General features: G+C 44.5%; 2 protein-coding genes and 1 pseudogene across 5 annotated transcripts in view; 1 reads left to right on the top strand and 2 right to left on the bottom strand.

Moving 5' to 3' along the window:
* Positions 1–1,695, bottom strand: part of LOC135573718 (mitochondrial pyruvate carrier 2-like) — a 7,484-nt gene extending 5,789 nt beyond the window's left edge. The window contains exon 1 of the mRNA XM_065023370.1: positions 1,402–1,695. Within this exon, the coding sequence (XP_064879442.1) occupies positions 1,402–1,501 (100 nt within the window). The 5' untranslated portion in view covers positions 1,502–1,695. The remainder of the gene's footprint in view (positions 1–1,401) is intronic.
* Positions 1,696–2,068: 373 nt separating this feature from the next.
* Positions 2,069–13,163, bottom strand: LOC135572552 (mitochondrial pyruvate carrier 2-like; annotated as a pseudogene).
* A 575-nt stretch (positions 13,164–13,738) lies between these two features.
* On the top strand, positions 13,739–22,852 carry LOC115115594 (DDB1- and CUL4-associated factor 6-like). 4 transcript variants are annotated; one of them, XM_065023359.1, is made up of 15 exons: positions 13,739–14,079; positions 14,382–14,443; positions 14,549–14,641; positions 14,784–14,969; positions 15,439–15,552; positions 15,787–15,922; positions 16,443–16,648; positions 17,274–17,364; positions 17,673–18,183; positions 18,303–18,344; positions 18,587–18,725; positions 18,926–19,082; positions 21,641–21,729; positions 22,054–22,162; positions 22,324–22,852. In XM_065023359.1, the coding sequence occupies exons 1-15, from the start codon at positions 13,989–13,991 to the stop codon at positions 22,350–22,352; spliced, it is 2,055 nt and encodes a 684-aa protein (XP_064879431.1). In that variant the 5' UTR covers positions 13,739–13,988; the 3' UTR covers positions 22,353–22,852. The 4 variants fall into 4 exon arrangements, with proteins under 4 accessions (XP_064879431.1, XP_064879425.1, XP_064879429.1 ...); XM_065023353.1 differs by having other exon boundaries at positions 18,563–18,725; XM_065023357.1 differs by having other exon boundaries at positions 17,271–17,364.
* Positions 22,853–26,000: the final 3,148 nt, after the last annotated feature.

Here is a 26,000-nt window from a genome sequence, read left to right as displayed (position 1 = left end):
TGATGCTGGCAACAATTTAATTACGCTTTTTTGCCGAGGTTTACTGACACCGGCCATATTCAAAGGGTGTTGAGCCTTCGTAAATGCATCAGTTATTCTGCTCACTGGCACACTCAGTGCTCTGATGTCCGAGTATGTAGCCAGAGCGAATTTACGAACGCACCCTAAATCTATGATGTTAAAATGCCCATTTATTCTGTTCCATTTGATTGAGCAATCCACTGTCTCATCAGCCCAGGCAGGGAATTTATAAACTTGATCTTTACTGTAAAAATCATCTAGACATTTTCTCACATTTCTTTTAGACTTAACATTTCGTTACAGCTGAGATTTGTGTACACCTTGCTGTCTATCTCTCCGATCTCCAGGTGTCCCTTAGTAATGAAAGTGTAGGGAGTCGGGACAGACAGGCATGCAGCGTTTCTCTGCCAATCGAAATCACGACTGGGTCGCGTCCATTGTTACAGAACTAAAAGACTGAACGACTGGGTCGCGTCCATAGATAGAGAACTAAAAGACTGAACAACTGGGTCGCGTCTCTGGCAACCGAACCGATAGAACCAACGACCAGCCGGCTTGGGTAGTAACCCTAGATTTGTGTCGGGACTATATCTTGTGGAATGATGCAATAGTATGAATAAATTAATGAAAATAACGTTTTTAATGAAAATGTGTCAATCTTTATTTGAATATGTTAGTAATCCCTTGAAGCCGGTGTTTGGAGTATGTAGTGGCACGTTTGCCGGCTCTCGACGTCTTATTTTTTATTAATTTATTCATACTATTTCATCCTTCGACAAGATATAGTCCCGACACAAATCTGGGGTTGCTACCCAAGCCGGCAGCTCGTCCGTTCTATCGGTTCGGTTGCCAGAGACGCTACCCAGTCAATTCAGTCTTTTTGTTCTGTATCTATGGACGCGACCAGTCGTTCGTTGTAAATGTTCGTAAATTCAATCTGGAGTGCCAGAGAGCGTTTATAGTGCGCTCTGGCCGTTCGTAAATTCAGAGTTTTGTCAGATTGCCCGTTGGTAACTCTGAGCGTTTCGCTCTGGGAGCGTTCAGAGCGCACACTGGACGCTCTGACCGAGAGTGGGGTTGATCCGAGTGTTCTGACCCCACAACGGCTGTCAAGCACCCAAGATAACTAGCTAACGTTGGCTAACTTGCTAGCTACTTCACAAATGAGAGAACACCTCATACTCGCCCTAGCAGAACTGGTTAGGCTGTTTTCATAAGTAGGCACAGACAGCAGGCGTCATTTACATTATACATATTGAAAATATTGACAATGTGTATCAGAGTATACAGTATAGTGTCTGTACTGTAAGATGGTGAGAACAGTGGAAGTGATGCAGATCTGTCATGTTGAGGTGAGCCTGATAATAATGATGTCCTTACCTGCTGGATGGTTGTAGAAAGGTCTCAGTTTAGCAGGTAGTTTGAGCTCTATCTGGTTAAGAATCCTGTGGTATGAAGCTCTAACTCCCACTAAAGCCATGACTGGAGACTAGAGTTTTATTTCCTACTTTTGTTGAACTTGGTACCGACAGTTCTAAATAAATAAATAGTATGTGCTGTATTGTGGCTCTAGTACACCCTGTCATTGATTGTCTATAGTAACTAGAATACAGAATAGCCTGTATGAACCATTGGCAGAAAGCAGGCTCATCTACCCGTAGTGCCTAATCTATTATGTAGGAGTGTCACCTGAGGGGCGGTACCGAAATATAAACCCCGCCCCAAACCCACTGCCATTGGTAGAGAGAGTTAGCCCACACTATGAGCCCACCCCATTTTGCAATTCCTAGAAAACAGAACCACGTTTAGTTGCCAAATGTTGTCTACATGTCAGAGAGACATGTTTGTTCAATATTACATATTTCTATCTGAACGTTCCAAAACGTGTCGTACTGAAAGCACCCCACATGTGATGTGGACTGTACATGGAAAAGACACAATGTAAACAATAAACTGAAGAGGCCACGTTTATCTTTTAACTTAGCTTATGATCAAGTTGGCCATTAATAACCTCATGCACATGAGAAGGGTTTCTTCAAGTCAGGAACAGTTTTATCCAAAATGTAGAATTTATTTTCAATAAATATATACATACCACAACGTCCTAAAATCAGACAAAGAGGTAAAAGACTAAAACAAAGTTTTACCGTTGAAAAATACAACATTAACCATCATCAGTCTCAAACATTCACCATCTTTAAAGTGTTGTGTGAATTTGTAAATGTGTATGTTTCTTTGCCTAATCTTACCTTTTACTAATCTTTTACCATCATCCTCACGCAGACATGCTGTCATCCTCACATCATCACCTCATAATTATTCATTAACAGCATGAATTGTGCTTTGCAGAGGGAGGGGTGTTATTGAGTTGGACGATTCTGTGGTCGTTGAAGTTCTCAAAGATGAAATTGCAATTTAATCAAGTGAATCAGATCCACTAGTTAGTTAGTGTCACTAGTTCTAAATAATCCAACAATGGCTTTATTTTTAGTTCAGCAGCCTCTGCTTCTTGTTGCTTCTTTACTTCCTGTTGGTACCTAGAAACACAGAGGGACAGGGTTGACCTCCGACCCTAACAAACCAAAATAAAGGTTCAAACAGACTAATCATAGGTCTCAGAGTGCAAAGACAAGTTGGCAGGCATGCTATCCTTTACATTCAGGAAGGGACCCTGGCGGACTTTATAAAAGTATCCGTATCTCTGATTTTAACGTGTAACCAAATGAAAGACAAGTAGTTATAGAGTAACAGATTGTATGATATGGACTGTAGTCTAGTGATCACACAGAAACAAGTACAACTTTTAGGGCCGGTTAGCTAATTCTGACAAATATGCTTTCCAAAGCAGTAGACACCACAGACTTATTCAGTGTTGTATCCATAGAGGCAGAACAGGATATACATTTATCTCTGTGGTTATATCACTCAGTTGACAGGAAAAACACAAGGGCAGAAGGCTTGGCATATAATGTGCCTGGTTTAAACCACAACAAAGAAGGCAAAGCCCAAGGACAATGTCACAAGCTGTCTTAAATGTGTGACCAAGCACACTTTGCCCTTCAGAGCGGTACTGTGTATTTAACAAGCCTGTTGTCAGACAATGACTGACATCCGGTACATTGACAAATTATGATGATTTTCCCCCCTAATATGGTTTGATTGAATAGGGCACAAGTTGGTGTGTAGCTCTGTATCTAACGGTCTGTTCCACTCACATCCAGATTCTAAAGAGTTGGGTGGCTCCTGACGCACCAAGAAAACAGTTGCAACAAAACAGAAACCAATTCTTGGGAATGATGACCAGGGACCATCTGGACCAAATAACACCTGTAAAATAGTGGAGAGACAGGTAAAGGGACAGGTAGAGGGACAGGTAAAGGGACAGGTAAGAGGACAGGTACATGAACAGGTAAGGGGCCAGGTAAAGGGACAGGTAAAATGACAGGTAAAGGGACAGGTAAAGTTGCAGCATCTGAATGTTGTTTCTGCTTCAGAAATGTGTTACTGTTGCATAATGCGTATAAAATCCAATATTTGCTTTTCCTACTTTTTTCATAATTTTGAGGGCTAAGAGTATGTCAGTGTTTTATGTACCGGCTAGGAGACATCTGACCAGGATCAGGGCTAGTCAGTGTTGTATGTGGGGGTACCGGCTAGGAGACATCTGACCAGGATCAGGGCTAGTCAGTGTTGTATGTGGGGGTACCGGCTAGGAGACATCTGACCAGGATCAGGGCTAGTCAGTGTTGTATGTGGGAGTACCGGCTAGGAGAAATCTGACCAGGATCAGGGATAAATAGTGTTGTATGTGGGGGTACCGGCTAGGAGACATCTGACCAGGATCAGGGATAATCAGTGTTGTATGTGGGGGTACCGGCTAGGAGACATCTGACCAGGATCAGGGATAATCAGTGTTGTATGTGGGGGTACCGGCTAGGAGACATCTGACCAGGATCAGGGCTAATCAGTGTTGTATGTGGGGGTGACCAGGACAGGGATAATCGGCTAGGAGACATCTGACCAGGATCAGGGCTAGTCAGTGTTGTATGTGGGGGAGACATCTGACCCGGCTAGTGAGACATCTGACCAGGATCAGGGCTAGTCAGTGTTGTATGTGGGGGTACCGGCTAGGAGACATCTGACCAGGATCAGGGCTAGTCAGTGTTGTATGTGGGGGTACCGGCTCAGGAGACATCTGACCAGGATCAGGGCTAGTCAGTGTTGTATGTGAGGACCAGGATCAGGGCTAGTCAGTGTTGTATGTGGGGGTAGTACCGGCTAGGAGACATCTGACCAGGATCAGGGCTAGTCAGTGTTGTATGTGGGGGTACCGGCTAGGAGACATCTGACCAGGATCAGGGCTAGTCAGTGTTGTATGTGGGGGTACCGGCTAGGAGACATCTGACCAGGATCAGGGCTAGTCAGTGTTGTATGTGGGGGTACCGGCTAGGAGACATCTCAGGACTAGTCATGTGGGGGATCAGGGAGACATCTGACCAGGATCAGTGTTGTATGTGGGGTACCGGCTAGGAGACATCTGACCAGGATCAGGGATAATCAGTGTTGTATGTGGGGGTACCGGCTAGGAGACATCTGACCAGGATCAGGGATAATCAGTGTTGTATGTGGGGGTACCGGCTAGGAGACATCTGACCAGGATCAGGGATAATCAGTGTTGTATGTGGGGGTACCGGCTAGGAGACATCTGACCAGGATCAGGGATAATCAGTGTTGTATGTGGGGGTACCGGCTAGGAGACATCTGACCAGGATCAGGATAATCAGTGTTGTATGGGGGTACTAGGAGACATCTGCTCAGGGGAGTCAGTGATCAGGGCTAGTCAGTGTTGTATGTGGGGAGTACCGGCTAGAGAGACATCTGACCAGGATCAGGGATAAATCAGTGTTGTATGACATCTGGGGGTACCAGTGTTGTATGTGGGGGGCTAGGAGACATCTGACCAGGATCAGGGATAATCAGTGTTGTATGTGGGGGTACCGGGGAGACATCTGACCAGGATCAGGGATAATCAGTGTTGTATGTGGGGGTCTGCTAGGAGACATCTGACCAGGATCAGGGCTAGTCAGTGTTGTATGTGGGGGCTAGGAGACATCTGACCAGGCTCAGTGTTGATGTGGGGGACATCTGACCAGGATCAGGGCTAGTCAGTGTTGTATGTGTGGGGTACCGGCTAGGAGACATCTGACCAGTGATCAGGGACATCTGACCAGGATCAGGGATAGTCAGTGTTGTATGTGGGGGTACCGGCTAGGAGACATCTGACCAGGATCAGGGCTAGTCAGTGTTTGTATGTGGGGGTACCGGCTAGGAGACATCTGACCAGGATCAGGGCTAGTCAGTGTTGTATGTGGGGGTACCGGCTAGGAGACATCTGACCAGGATCAGGGATAATCAGTGTTTGATGTGGGGGGGGGTACAGTGTTGTATGTGGGGGCTAGGAGACATCTGACCAGGATCAGGGATAATCAGTGTTGTATGTGACCAGGGGGTATCCGGCAGGACCAGGAGACATCTGACCAGGATCAGGGATAATCAGTGTTTATGTGGGGGTACCGGCTAGGAGACATCTGACCAGGATCAGGGCTAGTCAGTGTTGATCAGAGACATCTGACCTGGATCAGTGGTAGTCAGTGTTGTATGTGGGGGTACCGGCTAGGAGACATCTGACCAGGATCAGGGCTAGTCAGTGTTGTATGTGGGGGTACCGGCTAGGAGACATCTGACCAGGATCAGGGCTAGTCAGTGTTGTATGTGGGGGTACCGGCTAGGAGACATCTGACCAGGATCAGGGCTAGTCAGTGTTGTATGTGGGGGTACCGGCTAGGAGACATCTGACCAGGATCAGTCAGTGTTGGTGGGGGTCAGACATCTGACCAGGTTGTATGTGGGGGTACCGGCTAGGAGACATCTGACCAGGATCAGGGATAATCAGTGTTTGATGTGGGGGTACCGGCTAGGAGACATCTGACCAGGATCAGGGCTAGTCAGTGTTGTATGTGGGGGTACCGGCTAGGAGACATCTGACCTGGATCAGGGCTAGTCAGTGTTGTATGTGGGGGTACCGGCTAGGAGACATCTGACCAGGATCAGGGCTAGTCAGTGTTGTATGTGGGGGTACCGGCTAGGAGACATCTGACCAGGATCAGGGCTAGTCAGTGTTGTATGTGGGGGTACCGGCTAGGAGACATCTGACCAGGATCAGGGATAATCAGTGTTGTATGTGGGGGTACCGGCTAGGAGACATCTGACCAGGATCAGGGATAATCAGTGTTGTATGTGGGGGTACCGGCTAGAGACATCTGACCAGGATCAGGGATAATCAGTGTTGTATGTGGGGGTACCGGCTAGGAGACATCTGACCAGGATCAGGGATAATCAGTGTTGTATGTGGGGGTACCGGCTAGGAGACATCTGACCAGGATCAGGGATAATCAGTGTTGTATGTGGGGGTACCGGCTAGGAGACATCTGACCAGGATCAGGGCTAGTCAGTGTTGTATGTGAGGGTACCGGCTAGGAGACATCTGACCAGGATCAGGGCTAGTCAGTGTTGTATGTGGGGGTACCGGCTAGGAGACATCTGACCAGGATCAGGGCTAGTCAGTGTTGTATGTGGGGGTACCGGCTAGGAGACATCTGACCAGGATCAGGGCTAGTCAGTGTTGTATGTGGGGGTACCGGCTAGAGTCAGCTAGGAGACATCTGACCAGGATCAGGGCTAGTCAGTGTTGTGGGGGTACCGGCTAGAGACATCTGACATCTGACCAGGATCAGTGGTAGTCAGTGACATCTTGTCAGTGTTGATGTGGGGGTACCGGCTAGAGACATCTGACATCTGACCAGGATCTGACCAGGGGCTAGTCAGTGTTGTATGTGGGGACCAGGATCAGGGCTAGTCAGTGTTGAATGTGGGGGCTAGGAGACATCTGACCAGGATCAGGGCTAGTCAGTGTTGTATGTGGGGGTACTGGCTAGGAGACATCTGACCAGGATCAGGGCTAGTCAGTGTTGTATGTGAGGGTACCGGCTAGGAGACATCTGACTAGGATCAGGGCTAGTCAGTGTTGTATGTGGGGGTACCGGCTAGGAGACATCTGACCAGGATCAGGGCTAGTCAGTGTTGTATGTGGGGGTACCGGCTGACCAGGAGACATCTGACCAGGATCAGGGGATAATCAGTGTGTATGTATGTGGGACATCTGACCAGGCTAGGAGACATCTGACCAGGATCAGGGATAATCAGTGTTGTATGTGGGGGTACCGGCTAGGAGACATCTGACCAGGATCAGGGATAATCAGTGTTGTATGTGGGGGTACCGGCTAGGAGACATCTGACCAGGATCAGGGATAATCAGTGTTGTATGTGAGGGTACCGGCTAGGAGACATCTGACCAGGATCAGGGATAATCAGTGTTGTATGGGAGTACCGGCTAGGAGACATCTGACCAGGATCAGGGGGGGTCAGTGTTGTATGTGGGGGTACCAGCTAGGAGACATCTGACCAGGATCAGGGCTAGTCAGTGTTGTATGTGGGAGACATCTGACCAGGATCAGGGCTAGTCGGCTAGGAGACATCTGACCAGGATCAGGGATAATCAGTGTTGTATGTGGGGGTACCGGCTAGGAGACATCTGACCAGGATCAGGGCTAGTCAGTGTTGTATGTGGGGGGGGGTACCAGGGCTATGTGGGGGGAGACATCTGACCAGGATCAGGGCTAGTCAGTGTTGTATGTGGGGGTATCTGACCCGGCTAGGAGACATCTGACCAGGATCAGGGCTAGTCAGTGTTGTATGTGGGGGTACATCTGACCAGGATCTCAGTGTTGGAGACATCTGACCAGGATCAGGGCTAGTCAGTGTTTGATGTGGGGGTACCGGCTAGGAGACATCTGACCAGGATCAGGGCTAGTCAGTGTTGTATGTGGGGGTACCGGCTAGGAGACATCTGACCAGGATCAGGGATAATCAGTGTTTGATGTGGGGGTACCGGCTAGGAGACACCTGACCAGGATCAGGGATAATCAGTGTTGTATGTGGGGGTACCGGCTAGGAGACATCTGACCAGGATCAGGGATAATCAGTGTTTGATGTGGGGGTACCGGCTAGGAGACATCTGACCAGGATCAGGGCTAGTCAGTGTTGTATGTGGGGGTACCGGCTAGGAGACATCTGACCTGGATCAGGGCTAGTCAGTGTTGTATGTGGGGGTACCGGCTAGGAGACATCTGACAAGGATCAGGGCTAGTCAGTGTTGTATGTGGGGGTACCGGCTAGGAGACATCTGACCAGGATCAGGGCTAGTGAGTGTTGTATGTGGGGGTACCGGCTAGGAGACATCTGACCAGGATCAGGGCTAGTCAGTGTTGTATGTGGGGGTACCGGCTAGGAGACATCTGACCAGAATCAGGGCTAGTCAGTCTTGTATGTGGGGGTACCGGCTAGGAGACATCTGACCAGGATCAGGGCTAGTCAGTGTTGTATGTGGGGGTACCGGCTAGGAGACATCTGACCAGGATCAGGGCTATCTCTGGTGAGACTTGGTGGTCGTCCAGCCCAAGCAGGTTATTGTTGGTTCAAGTGATGGTGACCAAAATAAATATTTACATAAAGGAAAATACAAAGGCATGCCCAAAAGACGCCCAGAGTAACACCTGGCAAGCACAGCCCAGCACCTGACCCGGTTGCTGCTGCCACCTAGGGATGGGTTTGGAAGTGGAAAATGGATTGCATAACTATGCCCTGTGCACTACCTAACTCCATACCTTAACACAAATCAACAGCTAATGACATCACGTTGTGGAAAACGTCTGGTAGTGGTTTGTAACTAGCCGTATCCGAGGACCAAAACACGATTATCATCTCTAATTGAAAATAGTCTGAGATAGAGTAGTCTCAAACAGGCACGGGTCATCTTGTGTAATTTAAGGACAGTGCTATCACACAGGGACATACCGTTACAGTCCTTGTTAACAGTCAGTGGGCCATTTACAAAGCAGCAATGGAAACCCCATGATGCAGGGGCAGGTGTGAAAGTTCCATGCCATCATGTCTGAATCCATGCCAGTAATTCTATCAGTGAACTGTTCATCTGAAGGGTCATCAAGCTACACACACTCTCGCATACACCCATGCACACACTCACATGCACAAATTCACAGACTCACACGCACGCATTCACACACTCACACACACACATTCACACGCACAGGCACACACACACACACAACACACAAACACACACTTCCTGTCCTCTCTGTCCTCATTGCTCCATTACCTGTAGTCATGAGTACTCCAGACTGAGAGAGACTCAGTTTATCAGCCGGTCGGGTCATATCAGCCAGACCCGCAAAAACAAGACCCTGTAGAAAGAGACAAAGAGACAGAGAGACATAGAGAAACAGAAAGAGAGAGACAGTGGGGGGGTCACACAACCATGCATATGTGTACTACATCATAGGACCATTATATAACACCGTTTGGAGGGTCAGAGAGTGGAACATTAACTGTATGGAATATTAAGATTAGACAGAGGCAGAATACAGGAGCTTATAAAATGTGTCTTCATTCTCTAGAAGCGACCTCAATCAGTTCACATGACAGAAAGGAATATGTAGACACAGGTCAGGCATTACCAATGAATTATTATTCACTCCCATTTCCACTGTTACATGCTTCTTATGAGTTTCTGCATGCTGCCTCTGTGCAGTCTTCATTTACCGTGTGGCTCAGTTGACAGAGCAGGCCGTTGCAACACCACGGTTGTGGGTTCCATTCCCATGAGGGACCAGTACAAAACTGTATGCACTCAGTATAAGAGTGTCTGCTCAATGAACAAAATGTTAAACTCTCAGAACCCTCTGAACACTCTCTAGAACCCTCTAAACACTCCCCTAAAACCCTCTAAACACTCTCAGTGCCCTCTGAACCCTCTAAACACTCTCTAGAACCCTCTAAACACTCTCAGTGCCCTCTGAACCCTCTAAAAACTCTCTGAACCCTCTAAACTGCTTCGCTGCAAATCTTTGAACACTTACCCATTTACACACTGGTGCCCAGAAGAAAACTGTCTTTGGACCTACAGATGAAACAAAACATGGTTTAATTATTAAGGTTAATTATTATAAGGTTAGCAATGACAGTTGTGTTGAATACATAACGTTACAGTGATTTATGTGACATTTAGTTTTGTGCAAAAAGTTGGTTGATTCCACAATAAAATGATATGCCAATTGAACCAGTAGGCCTCAGGCTTTCTGTGAAGTGACAGAAGTTGTCAAGCATTAAACTTTGCGACCTGATTCGTGGTAGTAAACGTTTTAAGATGAGGCGACATTGAAAGTGACTGGTTAAATCCCTTCCTAGATAATTCCACCTGATGTCATTCTCGTGCCCTCAGCTTGTCTCTGTCCTCCTTCCACTGCCTGTACATCATGCCTTGCCAATTGAAAACTTGCCAAGGGCGATAATTTATTGAAGAGTGCCAGCATGTAGTGGCATGCACGTCATTTAGTTACACACCTGTTGTCCATTCATATGCTTCCCTTCTCTTGTCTATTTGACAGCTAGACTGGTTGTTTTATCAACTATAAGTTGTTATTAATGTGTTGTGTTTTTACATCTCATACTGACTTCCCTCTACTTTAACATGGTGCCAACCTATTTTGATATTAACAACATCCCATGAACCCGGAACGGAGAACCCCTGCTTGGAACAACCTTCTGTGTACCACTCTTCTATAGCTCAGAGATCAGCCCTAACTCCTAGGGACGGACTGGGACCAAAAATCGTCCCAAGCATTTCTAACACACAGGACCATTTTCCCCTTGAGACCCCAGATATTAGCCAAATAATTATAATTTTGGCAAAACCCACAATTTTGACAGGCCCACCAGGCTAAAGATGGACCAGCCCATCTGGCATTTGCCAGAATTGCCCCATGACCAGTCCGTCTCTGTTATCTCCCCAGGGCTGGAAGAAGAGCCCTGTGTACTAGCTCATCAACGTTCAGATAGTTTGCATGTGACAGACAGACTTGTCCTCATAAACCTCAAAGTTATAATCAGCTACACGCCTCCTGTCACATTGAAACAATTCCAACTCTACTATAATAAAACTGTGTTTGCTCCATTGACGATGACCCCGTCAGAGGTCACTCGTGACCAGGGGTCCATTCACCAACCCCAATACACTGCTACTGAAAGTTTGCTCATTCTTTTGTGACAGTCACAGTCCCACTATATTCAACATCACTCTTATTTACCAAATAGAAGAGTAGAAAACATCCAGAGGTGATAGTGATAAATTATCCCATCTCATTTTCTAAATATTGAGAAAGTGTATTCTGAAGATGGGGAGACTTTTAGACATGAATCAATAGACAACAGGGAGGAGACATGAACCAATAGACAACAGGGAGGAGACATGAATCAATAGACAACAGGGAGGAGACATGAACCAATAGACAACAGGGAGGAGACATGAATCAATAGACAACAGGGAGGAGACATGAATCAATAGACAACAGGGAGGAGACATGAACCAATAGACAACAGGGAGGAGACATGAACCAATAGACAGGGAGGAGACATGAACCAATAGACAACAGGAGGAGACATGAATCAATAGACAACAGGGAGGAGACATGAACCAATAGACAACAGGGAGGAGACATGAACCAATAGACAACAGACATGGAGGAGACATGAACCAATAGACAACAGGGAGGAGACATGAACCAATAGACAACAGGGAGGAGACATGAACCAATAGACAACAGGGAGGAGACATGAACCAATAGACAACAGGGAGGAGACATGAACCAATAGACAACAGGGAGGAGACATGAACCAATAGACAACAGGGAGGAGACATGAACCAATAGACAACAGGGAGGAGACATGAACCAATAGACAACAGGGAGGAGACATGAACCAATAGACAACAGGGAGGAGACATGAACCAATAGACAACAGGAGGAGACAGGAACCAATAGACAACCATGAGGAGGAGACATGAACCAATAGACAACAGGGAGGAGACATGAACCATAGACAACAGGGAGGAGACATGAACCAATAGACAACAGGGAGGAGACATGAACCAATAGACAACAGGGAGGAGACATGAACCAATAGACACCATGAGGAGACATGAACCAATAGACAACAGGGAGGAGACATGAACCAATAGACAACAGGGAGGAGACATGAACCAATAGACAACAGGGAGGAGACATGAACCAATAGACAACAGGGAGGAGACATGAACCAATAGACAACAGGGAGGAGACATGAACCAATAGACAACAGGGAGGAGACATGAACCAATAGACAACAGGGAGGAGACATGAACCAATAGACAACAGGGAGGAGACATGAACCAATAGACAACAGGGAGGAGAGAACAATAGACAACAGGGAGGAGACATGAACCAATAGACAACAGACATGAACCAATAGAGGAGACATGAACCAATAGACAACAGGGAGGAGACATGAACCAATAGACAACAGGGAGGAGACATGAACCAATAGACAACAGGGAGGAGACATGAACCAATAGACAACAGGGAGGAGACATGAACCAATAGACAACAGGGAGGAGACATGAACCAATAGACACCATGAGGAGACATGAACCAATAGACAACAGGGAGGAGACATGAACCAATAGACACCATGAGGAGACATGAACCAATAGACAACAGGGAGGAGACATGAACCAATAGACAACAGGAGGAGACATGAACCAATAGACAACAGGGAGGAGACATGAACCAATAGACACCATGAGGAGAGTGATACAGAGACAGCCAGGTTAGTAGGACCTGATGCTGTAATATTGATCATGTCCTTACCTGCAGGATGGTTGTAAATGGGTCTCAGTTTACCAGGTAGTAGAAACTCTATCTGGTTAAGAATCCTGTGGTATGAAGCTCTAACTCCCACTAAAGCCATGTCTGGTGACTGTTGAAACTTGGCACCAACAGTTTAGAATCAAATAAATATGCGATGCGCTTTATTGTACCACCGGTACACCCTGTCCTTGGGCTACTTGAAGGGATCAGACAGAATAGATTGTGTGAACCATTAGCTGACAGCAGGCATGGCTATCCTCTATGATGCTTACTGGATAGAATCATCTATTATTGGGGAGGGGGGGTTGTACTGAACGTTAACTCCGCCCCACAACCACTGCCATTGGTAGGGAACAGTAAGCCTATCCTACTTCACTTTCCAAGAATTACACACGTGATTGGAAATGGTACAATGTAAAAAATGAACTGAAGCCAGACACTGACTCTTGGACACACTTTCAAATGACATGAACCACATTATCAGCTGACAATGGATTTAACACAGGTAGGAAGATGCGGTTTTTGTCTGATGAAACTAGAATCTATGGTTATTATTATAATATTATAATAAGGTTATTATATAAATACTGTGGCACTTTGAGATTGTTTTTCAACGAAAAGCACTTTATAAATTCAATGTATTATTATTATTATTATCTAGGCACTAATTTATACCATAATAATTTGTAATTGACCAAAACTAACACATACTTACACAGGCTAATTCACAGGCCGATCATCACAAAGAGTTCAACAATATATTTAGGGCTCAAAGCAGGGAGGGACATGGAGTTTGGGGGGGTAATCTGGGCCTGCGCAGTGCTCACGCCCCCTGGCTACATACCATCAGCACGACCTTCTTCATGAGAGACCAACGTGAAACTTTTCAGTGTTCTATAGATTTGTTCATCCGAGAAAGTCTGCCAGACGACGATACAAAATTTAAACAATTGTAGCGACTGAACTAAGACAGAAGAGGAGTCCAGAAAAAATATTTTGTAGCCTAAATTGTAAGACACCATGACTTAGATATTTCAGTAATACTTGCATAAAGTGTGTTATTTGTAAGGCGGACGGTGTTTCGACACCATGCCCTGTACCAACAATCTCATTTGGGATATTAGGAAACGCACCATCGGTTCCAACAGAATAAACAACTTTACAAGGAGTAACTACTTAGGTGAGACAAACGTTTTCATTAAATATGTTATGTACAAATGGTCTATATACTACTTTATTGTCATTGTACTGTATGTGTCAGTGTGTTAGTAACATGTTTTACAACAGCCTACTGCCTTGCGCCAGGAATTGATCTAAGACACACTGTTCTTTTATTAGCAGTGTTTTATATCAATTCATACTTTACAAAGACTACTTATTGTATTTAAACATTTGTGTTGGCTAAAATAATAATTTTGTTAAAGGGACTACCTTATGGGATACCTAAAACTGTTCTTATGGTATCATAATGATTTCCTATAGGAAGAAAAGAGTTTGTTCAAAGGCTGAAACTTGAAGCCACTCTTGATGTACATGAGGGCTCTGTAAGTACCAACATGCCTTACAGAAGTGATTAACAGTGTAAGTGCAGTGTGACAATTGCATGATATCATCCAGTGTTTTCAAACTGTTATTGTTTTTCATGACAGGTCAATACGATATGCTGGAACGACACAGGAGAATACATCTTATCTGGATCAGATGATGACAAATTGGTCATCACGAACCCATATAGCCGGAAAGTAAGATGCAACTTTTTTGTGCCAAAACATTGTTTATGATCAAGACACCGTACAGCACATACTTCAACCTGTTGACGCAGAAGAGACAGAGAGACAATATATGTGCCAATATAAAGTCCCCCGCTATTTTTCCACTCTCCAGGTCAAGGCATCCATTACATCATGGCATCGATCCAATATCTTCAGTGCCAAGTTCCTGCCCCAAACCAACGACAGAATGATTGTGTCTGCAGCAGCCGACGGCAAGATCTTCCTCACCAACGTAGAGAGGGGTTCCAACATGGACCCTGTGTTGCAGTACCACTGTCACAACGGTGCCGCCTACGAGGTGAGGGGGGTGTCTGTGTTATCCAGCATTTCAATCTTATCGCCATCAGAGTGTAATTCAATAAAGAGAGTTGATTAATATATCCAATCTATCACATCTCCATCTCCATCACATTTACCTCAACGTCTGTTATTGCTGTGGAAGGTAGGAATGGTATGTGGACCATAAATACGTCCTTGGTGTGTTGCTGCAGTGAAAGTCATCTATTCTAAAGCCCCCTGTCTATCAGTAGACAGGAATTCTAATTCTGTTCGACGGCCCAATCAGAACAGGTTCTGGATCTATTCTAAAGCCCCCTGTCTATCAGTAGACAGGAATTCTAATTCTGTTCGACGGCCCAATCAGAGCAGGTTCTGGATCTATTCTAAAGCCCCCTGTCTATCAGTAGACAGGAATTCTAATTCTGTTCGACGGCCCAATCAGAGCAGGTTCTGGATCTATTCTAAAACCTGTCTATTTCTACTGGTAGATATTGACGGTACCTAGTGACCCTCATTCTTTCCTGTCCTGTGGAGAGGATGGAACAATCCGGTGGTTTGATGTCCGAGTTTCTCCTGGCTGCTGGCAAACTAACTGTAAAAAGGTAGGTTTGCGTTATGATAGTACAGCTAAACTCTATTACAGGCAAATTAACAATTCTTATGTAACTATGATGTTATTACTACAGTTTTATTGTGTAGTTACATATTTATGAAGGCAACTTGTTTTTACTAACAACTTTTCGCCACCATGTTTACCAGCAGTTTTACCTACTACTCAAACAACCAATGTCAGAGTTCCCTTAAATGAAGATATCTTGAACTTTCTTTTTTACCAGGACATCCTGATTGACTGTCGGCGAGCAGTAACATCCATAGCCATATCCCCTGTGGAATCCTTCTATCTGGCTACTGGCTGCTCTGACAGCTCAGTCCGTATCTATGACAGGAGAATGCTGGGTACCATAGCAACAGGTATGCACAACCTCACCGGCGGCTACAGGTAGCCTAGCGTTTAGAGCGTTTGTCCAGTAACAGAAAGTTCTCTAGTTTGAATCCAGAGCCGATAAGATAAAACATTTGTTGACGTGGCCTTGAGCAAGGTACTTAACCCTAATAGCTCCAGGGTCGCTGTTGATAATGGCAGTCCCTGGCTGTGACCACTCTGAGGGTGTCTCAGGGGGACTTGGGATATGCTAAAAACACATTTCCAATTCACACGTGTAGAATGTACATGTGTGAAACAGGACAAATATAATCAAGCACCGACCAGATAATAATAATAATTATTATTAACTCAAGGCAATCAGATAACTAAAAATGAACTAATAATTCTATCAATGTCAGTAGTCTTTAAGGAATCCCACTACCACAGTACATAACACAGTTAATCACTGTTTGATTGTCTTTAGGCTCAGTGGTGAGAATAACATTTTCTTCTGAAGGTCTGTATGGAAAATACTAATTTCCTATATACATCTCATCCACTTTGCAGGTTTCCAGACAGGAAGCGGGGTGGCAGGAATGTGTGCGAGGTTTGTACCGAGGCACCTGGTCAACAAGTCATGTCGCGTGACCTCATTGGCCTACAGTAGGGACGGCAGGGAGGTGCTAGCCAGCTATGCCTCAGACTATCTCTACCTGTTTGACCCTAAAGATGACAAGGGACGCGAGCTGAAGGGACCGTCACAGGATAACAAGGTGAGAACATTCCTCTCAGTTACTGTGTATCACAGTACGAAAGACTGGATTCAATTATTTGAATGTAGTCTGTGTTTACACAACATCTGTGCGCTCACACCAGTTTCTGGAAGCTTCTACCACATGACATGCTGTGTGTGTGTGTGTGTGTGTGTGTTGACAAGAGGGGCTGATGTGTTGTCCCATCTCTGGGCTATTTTTGCCTCACCAGTAGATAACGGTCTGCTGTCTGAATCTGTTCTGGGAAAGACATTTGAGCTGTGTTCTCACACACACAGCTGCTGAACACATAAGCCAGAGGGCTTCTGGGTAATCTGCAGGGTGAGGCAGCATATTTTGTACAGAACTCGATACATACAACACCAGGTAACGTCACCGTTCCTGTACAAACACCACGGAACTAGTGTAACCTATGTGCACTAAGATAAACCTCCCTGCCCCCCTGGTATCGCCTGCCAGAGCCTAAGACACCTGGCAGTGAGGGCTGGGAATGTGAGCCCCCAGTGGAGGGATGAGGAGGGGAGTGGGGGGTCTCAGCCACAGGGAAAGGGCGGGTATTTTGGTCAGGCCTGTGCCCGTGCTCTGCTGTGACTGGTGAAATGTCACTGTGCTTCTCTCCTAGCAGAAGGAGACTCAGCAGAAGCGTCTGCGTCTGAGAGGAGACTGGTCAGACACTGGACCCCTGTCACGGCCAGAGAGCGAGAGGGAGAGGGACGGTAAGAGAAGCTCCTCGCCCCACTAAGTCCCCACTCACCTAAACACACAGCAGACACAACACGTGTGCTATCGATGACAGAAGTGCTCTCTCACTTGGTCCTATTGCTCCCAGGTGGTGCAGTGGTCCAAGAGAAGAATTTGTTCTTAACTGACTTGCCTAGTTAAATAAAGGTTACATTAAAATATATATATTGCATGGATTAACACAATACAATTATACATAAGCATGATATTATTAGATGATGTAATCTTTCACATCACTGTCTATGAGTAATATGATGGGTTTTGAACCCTCGTCCTCCTGTAGGAGAGTCCAGGCCTGGAGTGTCTCTGATGCAGAGGATGTCAGACATGTTGTCACGCTGGTTTGAGGATGCCAGCGAGGCCCAGAACAACAGAGGAGCCCGTCCACAGCCACGACCCAGGGTAGACCCTGCAGCAGCTCCACAAGGTAGTGGGCTTCACCAGGAGGCTGTGGTGCTAGGGAATCCAGCCCCGTCTCAACCAACATCAACAGCCAGCTTCTCCTCCTCCATGGAGAGCCCGAGGAGCCGTAGGAGTGGCATGGGGACAGGAAGTCTCCAACCATCTCCTGGGGAACCAGTCCTGAGTCTGACATACAGCGACCAGGGCACCACCAGCAGCACCATCCAACTGGACTTCTCCAGCGGTGGTGCCAGCGACCAGGGGGAACCCCCGCGGATCAGGAGCCCAGAGCAGGTGTCCGACACCAGGCAGATCTCATCCCTCAGCCAGTCGGAGGTGGAGGGCATGGGAGAGGAGCCCACACCACAGCCCCCTGGGGAATGGATGCAAAGGTATGGTACTATGATTGCATTGACTGAGGCATAGCTGGCCTACACAGTTAATCATTCAACTACTACAGTCATGTCTGGCTATTAAAGTGGATGTGTTGTTCCCTTCCTTCCTTCCATAGATTTAATTTGAGAGGATCAGAATTAGGGGAAAGAGTACTCAGGTAATTATTTGCCATGGCAACAACAACTAAGAATGAGTTCTTCTTCACTAACAATAGATGTGTCAGATCAGTAGCTTAAATAACGTTGATAGAACAGTTGGAACTAGCATGCTGATGTTGGGCGTTTCCTTGTTGCTCAGTGCATTCAATCAAACCTGCGGTACAGAAGTTACACTTCTCACGTGGCTTGACTTTGATTGGATTTAATGACTCTACAGACATGTTGTATATCCTTCCGAAAGGCGCTCTGCTGCTGCGCGGATCCAGGAGATTTTCCGGCGGCGGAAAGAGAAGAAGGAGTTGGCGGATTGCGAGACCCGCCGTATCGGGAAGCCCTCAGTAGAAAAGGTCTACAAGGGCCACCGTAATTCCAGGACTATGGTACAGTACAGTAGAACAGTATTGAGGATTAAGACAAGCTTGAAGTCATGATTTAGTCCACCAGAGGGGGACCTTGGGCAATATGTGGTGATAACGGCTTCAACTTCTTGTCAGCTATATTTAACATGCAGTGCTTTAGGTATTGCGAAGTAGCTATGTGGAAAACTCATTCAAGCTTTTGTTGTTGTTGTTGTTTATAGACCAATCAGTGTTGTTTCTGGGGTGACCAGTTTGTGCTGAGCGGCTCAGACTGTGGTCATATCTTCATCTGGGACAGAGAGACAGGGGAACACCTAATGCTGCTGGAGGCAGACCAGCACGTTATCAACTGTCTGCAGCCACATCCCTACGAACCATGTGAGTTCACTGCTTCTGACAGTCTCACACTGAAGGTGGTTTTAGTGAACACCCAGTCTGGCTCTTACAACTCAAAGGCTTGAAGGCTGTGACTTTACAGGTACGGAGCATTCAGAAAGTATTCAGACCTCTTCACCTTTTCCACATTTTGTTACTTTACAGCCTTATTCTAAAATGGATTCAATTTGTTTTTTTCCTTGTCAATCTACACACAGTACCCCATTTTTTGGGGAGGCAAATATATATAATAATAAAAAAACAAAACAGAAATATCACATTTACATAAGTATTCAGACCCTTTACTCAGTACTTTGTTGAAGCACCTTTGGCAATGATTACAGCCTCGAGGCTTCTTGGGAATGACGCTACACGCTTGGCACACCTGTATTTGAGGAGTTTCTCCCATTCTCTACTGATCCTCTCAAGCTCTGTCAGGTTGGATGGGGAGCATTGCTGTACAGCTATTTTCAGGTCTCTTCGGAGATGTTCTATCGGGTTCGAGTCCTGGCTCTGACTGGGCCACTCAAAGACATTCAGAGACTTGTCCCAAAGCCACTCCTGCGTTGTCTTGGCTGTGTGCTTAGGGTCGTTGTCCTGTTGGAAGGTGAACATTCTTCCCAGTCTGAGGTCCTGAGCTCTGGAGTAGGTTTTCATCAAGGATCTCTCTGTACTTTGCTCCGTTCATCTTTGCCTCAATCCTTACTAGTCTCCCAGTCCCTGGTGCTGAAAAACATCTCCACAGCATGATGTAGCCACCACCATGCTTCACCGTAGGGATGGTGGTGGCCAGGTGATGAGCTGTGCCTGGTTTCCTCCAGACGTGACGCTTTACATTCAGGCCAAAGAGTTCAATCTTGGTTTCATCAGACCAGATAATCTTGTTTCTCATGGTCTGAGAGTCCTTTAGGTGGCTTTTGGCAAACTCCAAGCTGACTGTCATGTGCCTTTTACTGAGGAGTGGCTTCCGTCTGCCACTCCACCATAAAGGTCTGATTGGTGGAATTCTGCAGAGATGGTTGTCCTTCTGGAAGGTTCTCCCATCTCCACAGAGGACCTCTGGAGCTCTGTCAGAGTGACCATCGGATTCTTGGTCACCACCCTGATCAAGTCCCTTCTCCCCCGATTGCTCAGTTTGGTCGGGCGGCCAGCTCTAGGAAGAGTCTTGGTTGTTCCAAACTTCTTCCGTTTAAGAATGATGGAGGACACTGTGTTCTTGGGGCCCTTCAATGCTGCAGAAATGTTTTGGTACCCTTCCCCAGTTCTGTGCCTCGACACAATCAAGTCTCAGAGCTCTACGGACAATTCCTTCAACCTCATGGCTTGGTTTTTGCTCTGACATGCACTGTCAACCATGGGACTTTATATAGACAGGTGTGTGCCTTTCCAAATCATGTCCAATCAATTGACCACAGGTGGAATCCAATGAAGTTGTAGAAACATGTGAAGGATGATCAATGGAAACAGGATGCATAGCAAAGGGACTCACAGCAAAGGCTCTGAATACTTATGTAAATAAGGTATTTCTGTTTTTTATTTGTAATACATTTGCAAACATTTATAATTGAATTCATTTATTTTGCCAGCAGCCTACCAGCAACATACCACCACTGCTGGCTTGCTTCTGAAGCTAAGCAGGGTTGGTCCTGGTCAGTTACTGGATGGGAGACCAGATGCTGCTGGAAGTGGTGTTGGAGGGCCAGTAGGAGGCACTCTTTCCTCCGGTCTAAAAAAAAATGTCCCAATGCCCCATGGCAGTGATTGGGGACACTGCCCTGTGTAGTGTCCTGACCCTGAGGTCATTAAAGATCCCATGGCACTTATTGTAAGACTAGTGGTGTTAACCCTGGTGCCCTGGCTAAATTCCAATCTGGCCCTCAAACCATCACGGTCACCTAATAATCCCCAGTTTACAATTGGCTCATTCATCTCCCTCCTCTCCCCTGTAACTATTCCCCAGGTCGTTGCTGCAAATGAGAACGTGTTATCAGTCAACTTACCTGGTAAAATAACAGATATATACAATTTTAGAATAAGGCTGTAACGGAACAAAATGTGGAAAAAGTGAAGGGGTCTGAATACTTTCCGAATGCACTGTAACTGCCAAAATAAGCAATTAATATCCTATCATGCTTAGGGTCATGTATAAATATGCTGGGCAGGCCATCATTTTGGCCACCATGGCTATGCCCCCCATACACAGGCCACGAGTGGTCACTGAATGGTTAGATGAGCATGAAAACGATGTAAAACACATGCCATGGCCGGCTCAGTCACCAGATCTCAATCCAATTGAACACTATTGGAGATTCTGGCGCGGCGCTTGAGACTGCCTTTTCCACCACCATCAACAAAACGCCAAATGATGGAATTTCTTTTGAAAGAATGGTGTCGCATCCCTCCAATAGAATTCCAGACACTTGTAGAATCTATGCCAAGGTGCGTTGAAGCTGTTCTGGCTTGTTGTGACCCAACGCCCCATTAAGACACTTTATGTTGGAGTTTCCTTTATTTTGGCAGTTACCCGTTTATTCATTTGTTAATTTTTCTGTTCATTCCAGTGTTAGCCACATCAGGGATAGATTCCAACGTCAAGATCTGGTCACCGATGGAGGAATCCCCATCATTCAACAGAGTACTCGCTGAAGAGGTGTGACATTATAAATACATTCATGTCACAGGAGGTTGGTGGCACCTTAATTGGGGAGGATGGGCTCGTGGTAATGGCTGGAGTGGAGTAGGTGGAACGGTATAAAATACTGCAAACACATGGTTACCATGTGTTTGATGCCGTTCCAGTCGCTCCGTTCCAGCCATTATTATGAGCCGTCCTCCCCCCAGCAGCCTCCACTGATTTGTGTGCTTTACAATCAACCAGGTGTGTGGAGGATAGAAAGGCTCTCATCATAGTGACATTGATGAAGCCATTAGAACCTCTGATCTCCTGATACCTGGTGCTCTGTGTGTCCTGTAGGTGACCTTCCGTAATGAACTGATGCTGGAGGAGACCAGGAACACCATCACTGTACCTGCCTCATTCATGCTGAGGATGCTGGCCCAACTCAACCACTCCATCACAGCAGGTGAGCGCTACACACATACACACACAATCTTCCAACCCGGCATCCCTAGTGATAACCCGTGATACAGAATGGCTATGGAGTCTATCTTAACTGGTTATAACATGTGTTATAACAGCAGTCACTGACTGGTAACATTGGTCATCTCTTTCTTTCCTCTACAGAGTCTGAGGACAATGAGGAAGACGAGTAGCCCTATCCATAGCTTCCATACTGGACTGTTGAATGTGTGAAGTAGAAACTACATATTATCTCATTGGATTCACTTTGTGGCCATTATAGTGGTAATGTTACCATAGGGACTGGAGTATTGGACCTCACCTAGTGTAGGTTATAGAACACTAGAAGAGGTTGTGTTGATTTTATAAATATAGTTTATATTCAGATGTAGATCAAGGAATGTTTTCTACCTATTTATATGTTTTGTTTATGTGTCCAGCCTCTCCGTCTGGCTATGAGAAGTGTTATCTAGATGGTATCTCGTTATTCTCCTCTGTACTTTGTGAACCTCAGGCCTTTTTGTGACAAGTCACATTTCATCTTACTTTGTGGCTTTTCCTGATACTCTGCAACGACGGCTTCAGTTCTGACTGTTGTCAATGTGCTTGTTTACCAAAGAGAATGTGTTTAATTTAAGAATTTACGAATGTTAAAAAAATACCAAATAAAACATATACATTTGCTTGAAATAAATCACCCGGTTCTTCCTTCTGAAATGGATAATTGAACGTTAATAAGGAAGCACTTTGTTACAGTATGAATGACTAGTTAGTTACAGTATGAATGACTAGTTACAGTATGAATGACTAGGTAGTTACAGTATGAATGAATAGTTACAGTATGAATGACTAGGTAGTTACAGTATGAATGACTAGGTAGTTACAGTATGAATGACTAGGTAGTTACAGTATGAATGAATAGCTAGTTACAGTATGAATGACTAGGTAGTTACAGTATGAATGACTAGGTAGTTACAGTATGAATGAATAGTTACAGTATGAATGACTAGTTACAGTATGAATGAATGACTAGTTACAGTATGAATGAATAGGTAGTTACAGTACGAATGACTAGTTACAGTATGAATGAATGACTAGTTACAGTATGAATGAATAGGTAGTTACAGTATGAATGAATAGCTAGTTACAGTACGAATGACTAGTTACAGTATGAATGACTAGGTAGTTACAGTATGAATGACTAGGTAGTTACAGTATGAATGACTAGGTAGTTACAGTATGAATGACTAGGTAGTTACAGTACGAATGACTAGTTACAGTATGAATGAGTAGTTACAGTGTGAATGACTAGGTAGTTACAGTATGAATGACTAGGTAGTTACAGTACGAATGACTAGTTACAGTATGAATGAGTAGTTACAGTGTGAATGACTAGGTAGTTACAGTACGAATGACTAGTTACAGTATGAATGAGTAGTTACAGTGTGAATGACTAGGTAGTTACAGTATGAATGACTAGGTAGTTACAGTATGAATGACTAGGTAGTTACAGTATGAATGACTAGGTAGTTACAGTATGAATGACTAGGTAGTTACAGTATGAATGACTAGGTAGTTACAGTATGAATGACTAGGTAGTTACAGTATGAATGACTAGGTAGTTACAGTATGAATGACTAGGTAGTTACAGTATGAATGACTAGGTAGTTACAGTATGAATGACTAGGTAGTTACAGTATGAATGACTAGGTAGTTACAGTACGAATGACTAGGTAGTTACAGTATGAATGACTAGGTAGTTACAGTACGAATGACTAGGTAGTTACAGTACGAATGACTAGGTAGTTACAGTATGAATGACTAGGTAGTTACAGTACGAATGACTAGTTACAGTATGAATGAGTAGTTACAGTATGAATGACTAGGTAGTTACAGTATGAATGACTAGGTAGTTACAGTATGAATGACTAGGTAGTTACAGTATGAATGACTAGGTAGTTACAGTATGAATGACTAGGTAGTTACAGTATGAATGACTAGGTAGTTACAGTATGAATGACTAGGTAGTTACAGTATGAATGAATAGTTACAGTATGAATGAGTAGTTACAGTATGAATGACTAGGTAGTTACAGTATGAATGACTAGGTAGTTACAGTATGAATGACTAGGTAGTTACAGTATGAATGACTAGGTAGTTACAGTATGAATGACTAGGTAGTTACAGTATGAATGACTAGGTAGTTACAGTATGAATGACTAGTTACAGTATGAATGACTAGGTAGTTACAGTATGAATGACTAGGTAGTTACAGTATGAATGACTAGGTAGTTACAGTATGAATGACTAGGTAGTTACAGTATGAATGAATAGGTAGTTACAGTATGAATGAATAGCTAGTTACAGTATGAATGACTAGTTACAGTATGAATGAATAGCTAGTTACAGTACGAATGACTAGTTACAGTATGAATGAGTAGTTACAGTGTGAATGACTAGGTAGTTACAGTACGAATGACTAGTTACAGTATGAATAGGTAGTTACAGTATGAATGACTAGGTAGTTACAGTATGAATGAATAGCTAGTTACAGTACGAATGACTAGTTACAGTATGAATGAGTAGTTACAGTGTGAATGACTAGGTAGTTACAGTACGAATGACTAGGTAGTTACAGTATGAATGACTAGGTAGTTACAGTATGAATGACTAGGTAGTTACAGTACGAATGACTAGGTAGTTACAGTATGAATGACTAGTTAGTTACAGTACGAATGACTAGGTAGTTACAGTATGAATGACTAGGTAGTTACAGTATGAATGACTAGGTAGTTACAGTATGAAGACTAGTAGTTACAGTACGAATGACTAGGTAGTTACAGTATGAATGACTAGGTAGTTACAGTATGAATGACTAGGTAGTTACAGTATGAATGACTAGGTAGTTACAGTATGAATGACTAGGTAGTTACAGTACGAATGACTAGGTAGTTACAGTATGAATGACTAGGTAGTTACAGTATGAATGACTAGGTAGTTACAGTATGAATGACTAGGTAGTTACAGTGAATGAATGACTAGGTAGTTACAGTATGAATGACTAGGTAGTTACAGTATGAATGACTAGGTAGTTACAGTATGAATGACTAGGTAGTTACAGTGAATGAATAGTTACAGTATGAATGACTAGTTAGTTACAGTATGAATGACTAGGTAGTTACAGTATGAATGACTAGGTAGTTACAGTGAATGAATAGTTACAGTATGAATAGGTAGTTACAGTATGAATGACTAGTTACAGTAGAATTAGGTAGTTACAGTATGAATGAATGACTAGGTATAGTTACAGTATGAATGACTAGTTACAGTATGAATGAATGACTAGTTACAGTATGAATGACTAGGTAGTTACAGTATGAATGACTAGGTAGTTAGGTAGTTACAGTATGAATGACTAGGTAGTTACAGTATGAATGACTAGGTAGTTACAGTATGAATGACTAGTTAGTTACAGTATGAATGACTAGGTAGTTACAGTATGAATGACTAGGTAGTTACAGTATGAATGACTAGGTAGTTACAGTATGAATGACTAGGTAGTTACAGTATGAATGACTAGGTAGTTACAGTATGAATGACTGGTTACAGTATGAATGAGTAGTTAGTAGTTACAGGTAGTTACAGTATGAATGACTAGTTAGTTACAGTATGAATGACTAGTATGAATGACTAGTAGTTATGAATGACACAGTATGAATGACTAGGTAGTTACAGTATGAATGACTAGGTAGTTACAGTAGTATGAATGACTAGGTAGTTACAGTATGAATGACTAGGTAGTTACAGTATGAATGACTAGGTAGTTAGGTAGTTACAGTATG

The sequence above is a fragment of the Oncorhynchus nerka genome, linkage group LG2, assembly GCF_034236695.1.
Source record: "Oncorhynchus nerka isolate Pitt River linkage group LG2, Oner_Uvic_2.0, whole genome shotgun sequence".
Classification (NCBI taxonomy): Eukaryota; Metazoa; Chordata; class Actinopteri; order Salmoniformes; family Salmonidae; genus Oncorhynchus; species Oncorhynchus nerka.
The sequence above is the reverse complement of the archived record's forward strand: the minus strand, read 5'-3'. Positions and strand labels throughout refer to the sequence as shown.

What these genes read in the sequence shown, in the direction of transcription:
- LOC115115594 (XM_065023349.1), top strand. Translation starts at nt 13,989, where the DNA reads ATGCCCTGTACCAACAATCTCATTTGGGATATTAGGAAACGCACCATC. An exon ending in TTGATGTACATGAGGGCTCT is followed by an intron (nt 14,444 to 14,548) that starts GTAAGTACCAAC and finishes TTTTCATGACAG; the next exon opens with GTCAATACGATATGCTGGAA. An exon ending in GCTGGGTACCATAGCAACAG is followed by an intron (nt 15,923 to 16,442) that starts GTATGCACAACC and finishes TCCACTTTGCAG; the next exon opens with GTTTCCAGACAGGAAGCGGG.